The 8,955-nt window shown below is 41.0% G+C and overlaps 1 protein-coding gene across 1 annotated transcript; it reads right to left on the reverse strand.

Moving 5' to 3' along the window:
• Positions 1-658: 658 nt before the first annotated feature.
• Positions 659-3,207, reverse strand: LOC147971451 (uncharacterized). Its single transcript, XM_087522780.1, has 3 exons — positions 2,779-3,207; positions 1,419-1,658; positions 659-682 (listed from the first exon to the last, which is right to left on the reverse strand). Exons 1-3 carry the CDS (start codon positions 3,034-3,036, stop codon positions 659-661), a joined length of 522 nt encoding a protein of 173 aa, XP_087378906.1. The 5' UTR covers positions 3,037-3,207.
• Positions 3,208-8,955: the final 5,748 nt, after the last annotated feature.

The raw sequence follows: 8,955 nt of genomic DNA on the forward strand, positions 1-8,955 counted from the left end.
ACCTTCTCTGTGAGAAGGTCATGGAATTGCACGACCAAAACAAAAGGTCATTGATTCTATGACCTTCTGTTTTGGTCGCTGGCTCTTTACCCAGGCCACGTCGGATCCGACGTGGCAATCTGATGTGCTAAAATTGCGACCAATTGAAAAGGTCGTTGATAAGATTCAGCTCGGTCCAATTCAGTGTTTTATATGGGCTAATTCAGCCCATTTGTTGCTTTTTCTCTTTCAATTTGGATAAAATAAATGGGCCAAGCCCAACAGACTTTTATTTTTTGGGCCACAATGTTTTATAGTCCACATTTTTTGGGCCTCGGCCTTTTTCGAGCCCACTTGTTAGTTTTCTTTTGTTTCTTTTCCATTTTAAAGTAGGTCCCAATAGTCAAATGGGAACCAATTACCAGAACTGTTGTTTGGGTACCACACGTCAGTTCTATATTTGTGCAATTAGATAATTTGATTCAAAGAGCCAATAAGGCATAATATTTCATACAACAACCAAGCAAAGTACATTACAATGATACATAGTACAGATCTGGTATTCAGCTATAGAATACAACAAAATATACAACACATAACTAGCTGCAGTGAGCTAAAACGCATTGCTGGGTGTGGTTTTCCTTCGGGATTCTTCTTCATAAAGCTCCTATGCACCCAACTATTGAAGAATGAAGGCCAGCATCTGCAAATAATAAATTATGGAAAGTTAGAAACATAATAGTGTGAATTCATGAATATAAAATTCTCATAACAATGAAATATTGCTGCAGAACTTTAGATTTAATAGGAAACCATGCATATAACATTCTCATATTAGCTAGCTGCATGTATCCATCTAGTAAGCAGTCACAAGTCAGAACACGCATCTAATGCCACCATCTTATATTACACTTCAGGAACTAGTACATCATGATAAGATGACATGTTTCTTATCTTTGAAGAAGAAAAACAACAACACATCTAGCAAGAACGGATTGACAATCAGCTAGTTGCCGATCCATGATTTTATAGTACGGTGCAAGATAGCTATCATCATTGAACAATTAAAGATTGAAGAATTCAAAACATGTGAATTGCAGTAAATTGTAATTCTTATTCTACATAACTCATAAATGGGGATGCATAGTAGAAAACTATCAGCTCTATAGTCCTACTGAGAACCCACTACCAAGAGGGCATGGAACAAGCAGTGATACACCCAGGCATTCATCAACCAACATCTAATACACAAGTGCACACAATATTCAACATTCAGTCAAAGTATGTTGTGCAGGAAGGCACCACTCCATTTTCACTCAAAGTAAAATGGTACATCACATTTTTGGATGAACAAAGCAACTGCCAAGTGCGTGGCTCATTTGAGAGATGAAAAGTAGCACATTTATACGCTCCAGGAACTGAACATGATGCTTGCTTACCTTGTTGTCAGCTGCAGGAAACTGCTTGCCATAAGGAGTTGTGGGGCCATCATGTGCAAGTGGAACCCTCAAGTTAGAAATGTGGAACTTTTTGAGTTGGATGCAATCAGCCAGCCTGATGACAAAGTAATCAGGTTTGAAGAAACTTGCTCCCAGCGATGATATTGTCAGATGAACATATTCTCCGTTGTTTGAAGAAACTTGCTCCCAGCGATAGAACGTAGTCTGCAGCTTACCGATCTGCGAAATAAAGATGATCTTTATCCTTAGGATCAGAAGAAGAACACAAATACATGCAGTTTGATGATGCAATATGTTTCTGAAGCTACGGTACAGTTAAGCAACATATACATATGAGTTTTATCTTCAGGAACAGAACAGGACAGAAAAATCTAGGTGTTCCTAAAACTACAAGCGACGTAGCAGCACACGTACTGTAACTACTCGACTTTCTCAACGATAAGAGGACATAGATTATCAGACAAAGAATAGCTGTTGCAGAGCTCTATAGAACATCCCTCACAAACTCCCATTCTTTTAAGCAATGCATAGGAGCTTTATCCTCAGGACCAATAGAAGAATACAGATGATACATGCAGGCTGACAATGCAATATGTTTGTGATACTATGGGAGAGTTTTAAGAATTACAGAGGAGTTTTATCCTCAGGAAAAACAGAGCATGGCAGATAAATGCATGTGTTTTTGAAACTACATGAGACTTATAAGCACATTCACTTTAGCTACTCATCTTTTCAAGCATTCAATCAAACGGCCTTATAATACGAGACAAAGAGGAGTTGCAATGGTATGCACTTATCACATATATAGGAACCATGCTTAAAATCCACACATACATATACATATCCCAATAGGACAGAGCTAGTAAACAAACTAGCAGTTGTGCACTTGATAACCTGCCCTGCACACTCTTACTACCTAAAATAACTTGCATTCCACAAGAACGGCAGATGTACAATGTTTAATTTGTATATAAAATTTTACTTTTTCTTGGAAGCATGCTTGGAACCCACATGTTACATATCTATGCATATATCCCCATACAACAATAGAACCAATACAACAACTAAGCTTATAAATTTTTTGCTCCTAGCCAGCATCATAAATTGTCTCAGCTAGTACTAACTACCAAGCTGGTCACTGCCTCAGCCATACTACAGTAAGACGTCCTTATATACTACTCCATACAGTACTGGAGTAGAAAATAAAGAAACAATTTTCAGCTGATAGTCCGCCACGGCGTAGCTAAATAAACAGCGACAACATACCAAAATTCGCAACTAGAGGAAGAGAAAGGGCCACAGGGGAGGGAGGGAGGGCGGACGGGGATGGGGGGATTACCCAGCCCTGGATCTCCTCCCGGACGATGTAGAAGGGGTCTTGCGCGGAGCTCATGGCGGACGTCGGAGGTTGGTGAGGTCGGCAAGGGGCAGCTGCTGCCTCCGAGGACGCAGCCGTAGCAGCAGCATTTCGTCGCCTCCTTCGGCTCCGGCTCCGAAGATTTCCGCGGTCCGGCCAGCTCAACGAAGCGCCGTGCATCGAAGCATGCACGCGCGCGCCGGCAAGCAAGCCAGGTGTAGTGCTTTGTCGACGCCACATCCAGTAGTGGTTCAGCTAGATGTCATGGACCTGCAAAAACAATTAAAGAGAGCAAATAATAAGGTAACATCGCCAATAAATTGCAGCTTTTCAAAGCAACTATAGTTATTCAGAAAACATGGTTGCTGCAACTTTAAGCCAAGCAGTACACATTCATGTGAAATATACATGTGTAAGGTACTAGAAGCATTCATTGCATATCTATGTGCACTGCTATAATTTTATGCCAAGCAGTGCACTAGTACATCAATTACACTAAGCCTCAAACGAGGTTCACCAAAGATGAAATAGGCTGCATTGCTCGAACAGTCCGCATCCCTCAGATCTCATAGCTATGGGCCATCACGGATGAACCTAAAAGTAAACTAGCTTTAGCCACAAGACACAGGTACAAAGAAATATACTAAAATGGCTTGAAGCTAAAACTAATCAACCATTCATCTCTGGTACTGAAATTTTTTCTTCACTGGGAAACTGCTACTTGAGCTAGATACGACAGATAAAGCTACTCAACAGGAAAATAATACACTCAATGATACACTCTGATGTTAGTTGAAACCAAAGGATAAGTCGAACAAAACTGCAACGAAATAGATGATTTCTCTTCTATAGTTAAAACTCAAGTATGGTTTTCGAGTCACGACTCATGCGAGTCACTCTGGGGCAGTGACTCGGAAGAAGTCGAGCCTAAGTTGTGACTAGTCGCGACTCAGAGTCGCGAGTCGCGAGTCGACGCTAAGCTGAGTTAACCATATTTTTGTGACTCATAGACTAGTCGAGCGACTCGAAATCCATGCTCAACAGGAAAATAATACACTCAATGATACACGTGAATTAGAAATACCCATTATACACAGCCTGGAGTCTGTTCTACAGAAAAACACTAATCAACCAAGCAAGTAAAACCTTCTGAAAGCAACACTTTGGTAACCTGTAAGCAATAATAATTACTATCCCTGGTAGATATATACTACACCTCTTGATTTTGATGGACAAACACTCATACATTCATGAAATTTACTGAACATAAGCAACTCATATGTCAATTTCGAAACAGAAGAAGTGATACCAACTCATATACCAAACCATCATTAACTCATAGTAGCTTGAATTGAGGACTGAAATGAAGTAAAATTCAGAAGATAGATGTCTCTGGTCCGTCGCTGCGGTACCACGAGATGAAGACGACTGCACCTCTATCATTAACTTGATGTACGATCCCTGCAAGGAATCAACACCGACAGTTTCAGTCTCCAAATCCACACCAGATTCAGATGAACCTACGACCAGCACTGGATCAAACATGGATCGAATCGAAGGAGAAGTGTTACCTTCATATCGTCCGCTTGGTGGGAGAGCTTGTCGAGCATCTTCTTATGCTCCTTCTCCGCCTCCTCTGCCATCTGCACGCAGCTCTGCGTCTGCATCTGAAGAGGAACAACACACATGGACATGGAAGGGGATCCATCACATCTCAGGATCAATACGCACTAAGGAAGGATGGCAAAGGGGATGAGAGGAGTCAGTCACCTTGATGCCCTTGGGCAGGTCCGATCTCGCTGGGGCCTCTTCAACCGACCGAGGATCGGCTGGGATCAGAGGAGGTGGCGACGGCGAGGAGAGTCATGGGGAGAGGGAGAGAGGAGGCGGCCATGGTGACCTGCCGCCACCGGTGGCGCTCATCTACCGTGGGGGGGACTGGGCTCGACGATGGGATCAACGCGGGGGCGAGGGGAGGCCGGAGGTGGCATGCGGCGTGCGGCGTGGTGGGAGACAGGGGCGAGGCAGAGAAGGAGGGATGGAGGTGTGGACGGTCGTGCGTGTACGTGGTCGTGGCGGGGCACATATGTTAGGAACCACAGGAGAGGGAGGGGAGGCGCGGAGTGTCGTGCGCGTACGTGGTCGTGGCGGGGCACGCCACCATCCTGGCCGTGGACTGCCTGCCTATGGTCGCCGGGCGGCGAGACGAGGCGTCGCGCGACAAAATCCCAAGGACGGGGTGGTTGGTTGGCTCAGAGTGGATAAGGCTAGGGGAGAACGGGAGGGAGGGAGGAGCTCGATCTCGTCTATGGTGGGCGGCGGCGGATCGAGATCTGAGGGAGGGAGAGGGTGACTTGGAGATGGGGATATGGGATCGAGGGGCGTGGGAGAGGGTGGAGCAGCGGCGCTTGGGGGCGGGGAGGGGAGGAGGAGAGGAGAGCGAGGGGAGAAAGAAAGGAGGCGGGGGGGTGGTTGAATGAAAAATGTCCACAAGGACTAGGGTTTCCACTTAGGCGGGCTTGGGGTGAGGACAGCCGTTAGATCCGCAAAAAACCAACGGTGTTCCATCCACGATCCGCGTGAAACGCCCATGGACCAATCAAAATGCAGTACACGCATATGATATCATGACCATCTAAATTGGTCATGGTTAACTAAAAAATTGGTCGTAGTTAACTAAAAATCAATTTTCTATTTTTTGAGTGCTCGAAATAAGTTTTTTTTGAAGGACCTATAATATATTGTTGCAAAATTGGATCAAATCATTTTTATAAAATACTAGGCCATATTTAATTCACAATTGACCAAATGGTTGGGTGTAAAAAGTTTTGATCCACTTCTCGTGAAAAAAACAAATTTTCGCCGATTCAGTTGGAAGCGGGTCAAATTTGAACTGTAGCTGCCTTGTAGTTTGCTCTTTATTTTTCCAAAAATCATTTCTAGATACATAAGTATCTATTAAATCAGAGAAACACCAAAAAAATTCAGATTCAACCAGTAGCTAGGAACGGTTATTCCTGCCATTTTGACCGCATTTTGAAACGGGCATAAATAATTCAAAAAAATCAAAACATTGGGAAGCCTTCGCATTGTGTCATTATATATGGCCAAGTTCCCAAGAAAAATAACAAACTTGTAATACGGCAATTATTTTAAAAAAGTGTTCTCAGAAACGAGCTATCACGTGTGGAGATCAACGGCTTTCAAGCCAAATGATCAATCTTATGGCCACATTCATGGCATAGTTTGTTCAAATGATCTCATATTGTGCAAAAGGGTGCATATTGGAATGGTAAACAATGTTGCCTAAGGAAGTTTTCATTTTCTTTGGACAAAAAAAACATTTTCCATTTTTCGAGTGCCCAAAAGGAGGTTTTTTTGTGAAGGACCTCCCAAATATTTGTTGCAAAATTGGACCAAATCATTTTTCTAAAATACTAGGCCATATTTAATGCACAATTTACCAAATGGTTGTGTGTCAAAAGTTTTGATCCACCTCTCGTGAAAAAGATAAATTTCTGCCGATTCAATAGGAAGCGGGTCAAATTTGAACTGCGGCTGCCTCATAGTTTGCTATTTATTTTTTCCAAAAATCATTTCTAGGTACAAAAGTATCTATTTAATCAGAGAAATACCAAAAAAATCCAAGATTCAACCACTAGCTAGGAACGGTCAAGCCCGCCGTTTTGACCGCATTTTGAAACAGGCATAAAAAATTCAAAAAAATCAAAAAATTGGGAAACCTTCGCATTGTGTCATTATATGTGACCAAGTTACCTGGAAAAATAATAAACTTCTAATAGGACAATTATTTTAAAAAAGTGTTCTAAAAAATGAGCTATCATGCGTGAAGATTCATGGCTTTTCAAACCAAATGATCAATGTTATGGCCACATTCATGGCATAGTGTGTTCAAATGATCTCATATTGTGCACAAGGGTGCATATTGGAATTCCAAACAATGTTGCCTAAGGGACTTTTTATTTTCTTTGCACGGAAAATTCATTTTCTATTTTTGAGTGCCCGAATTGAGTTCTTTTTGTGAAGGACCTACCATATATTTGTTGCAAAATTGGACCAAATCAATTTTCTAAAATACTAGGCCATATTTTATTCACAATTGACCAAATGGTTGGGTGTCAAAAGCCTTGATCCACCTCTGGTGAAAAAGACAAATTCCCGTCGATTTAGTAGGAAGCGGGTCAAATTTGAACTGCAGCTACCTCATAATTTGCTCTTTATTTTTTCAAAAAATCATTTCTAGATACATAAGTATCTTATTAATCAGAGAAACATCAAAAAATTTCCAATATTGTACCACTAGCTAGGAACAGTCAAGCCCGCCGTTTTGACCGCATCTTGAAACGGGCATAAAAAATTCGAAAAAAATCAAAAAATTGGAAAACCTTCGCATTGTGTCATTATATGTGACCAAGTTTCCAGGAAAAATAATTAACTTGTAATACGAAAATTATTTTAAAAAAGTGTTCTTGGAAATGAGCTATCATGCGGTGAAAATTCATGGCTTTAAAGCCAGATGATCAATCTTATGCCCACATTCATGGAATAGTTTGTTCAAATGATCTCATATTGTTCACAAGGGTGCATATTGGAATGGAAAACAATGTTGCCTAAGGGACTTTTTATTTTCTTTGCACGGAAAATTCATTTTCCATTTTCCGAGTGCCCGAATTGAGTTCTTTTTGTGAAGGACCTACAATATATTTGTTGCAAAATTGGAGAAAATCAATTTTATAAAATAATAGGCCATATTTGATTCACAATTGACCAAATGGTTAGGTGTCAAAAGCCTTGATCCACCTCTGGTGAAAAAGACAAATTCCCGCCGATTTAGTAGGAAGCAGATCAAATTTGAACTGCAGCTGCCTCACAATTTGCTCTTTATTTTTTCAAAAATTCATTTCTAGATACATAAGTATCTATTTAATCAGACAAATATTACAAGTTTTCCAAGATTCAACCACTAGCTAGGAACGGTCAAACCCGTCGTTTTGACCGTATTTTGAAACAGGCATAAAAAATTCAAAAAAAATCAAAAAAATAGAAAACCTTCGCATTGTGTCATTATATGTGACCAAGTTTCCAGGAAAAATAATAAACTTGTAATACGGAAATTGTTTTCAAAAAGTGTTCTAAAAAATGAGCTATCATGCGTGAAGATTCAGGGCTTTTCGAGCCAAATGATCAAACTTATGGCCACATTCATGGCATAGTTTGTTCAAATGATCTCATATTGTGCACAAGGGTGCATCTTGAATTCCAAACACTGTTGCCTAAGGGAGTTTTCATTTTCTTTGCACGGAAAATTCATTTTCCATTTTTTGAATGCCCAAAATGAGTTTTTTTGTGAAGGAGCTACCATATATTTGTTGCAAAATTGGTCCAAATCATTTTTATAAAATATTAGGCCATATTTAATGCATAATTGACAAAATGGTTTGGTGTCAAATTTTTTGATCCACCACTTGTGAAAAAGTCAAATTTCTGCCGATTCAGCAGGAAGCCAGTCAATTTTGACTGCATCTACCTTCTTGTTTGCTCTTTATCTTTTCCAAAAATAATTTCTAGTTACATAAGTATCTATTTAATCATAAATACATGGTTTGGTGGCGATACATTGAGGTTTGGATGTGGCCCAGGGCCCCAACTCCAAAGCGCGTAAACTCGCATGCCCGCCGGGTGGTCACCGCGTGACCTTGGCGTTGACATGCGTTCTGGGAGGCCTAGGCATGTCTAGTGGGTTGGGCATTCCCCAGGTAGGTGCTAGGAAGAAAATTACAACAGAAGAATCTCACGAGGAGACTGACCTATGCTCAAAGATGAATTAGCAGCCAAGTGTTTGATTAGCGGTACGGGAAATGCACATGGCGAATGGGCGTGAGTTTTGGCTGAGGATGATCATCTACTAAGGATAATGTCTTAACAAATTTTTAGCTCAAAAGGAGGATCCTAGGTGGTACTTGCTTTGCAGAGTACCACGCTGGACAAAAATATGAATGTTGAAGCTGGGCTCAAAATAATGAATGGATTGAGCTGAAATTTGGTGGAGGATGGTTATTTGGGCATAGGAAAGCATTGTAGAAAATTGATACCATTTGGACATGCCAAAGTAGTACTTCCTTCACAATGCTGTTCTAT

The sequence above is a fragment of the Triticum urartu genome, chromosome 5A (genome assembly GCF_056163025.1).
Source record: "Triticum urartu cultivar PI428250 chromosome 5A, HENAU_Tu73, whole genome shotgun sequence".
NCBI lineage: Eukaryota > Viridiplantae > Streptophyta > Magnoliopsida > Poales > Poaceae > Triticum > Triticum urartu.

What these genes read in the sequence shown, in the direction of transcription:
- LOC147971451 (XM_087522780.1), bottom strand. Translation starts at nt 3,036, where the DNA reads ATGTGGCGTCGACAAAGCACTACACCTGGCTTGCTTGCCGGCGCGCGC. An exon ending in GGGAGGAGATCCAGGGCTGG is followed by an intron (nt 1,659 to 2,778) that starts GTAATCCCCCCA and finishes TTTATTTCGCAG; the next exon opens with ATCGGTAAGCTGCAGACTAC. An exon ending in TTCCTGCAGCTGACAACAAG is followed by an intron (nt 683 to 1,418) that starts GTAAGCAAGCAT and finishes TATTATTTGCAG; the next exon opens with ATGCTGGCCTTCATTCTTCA.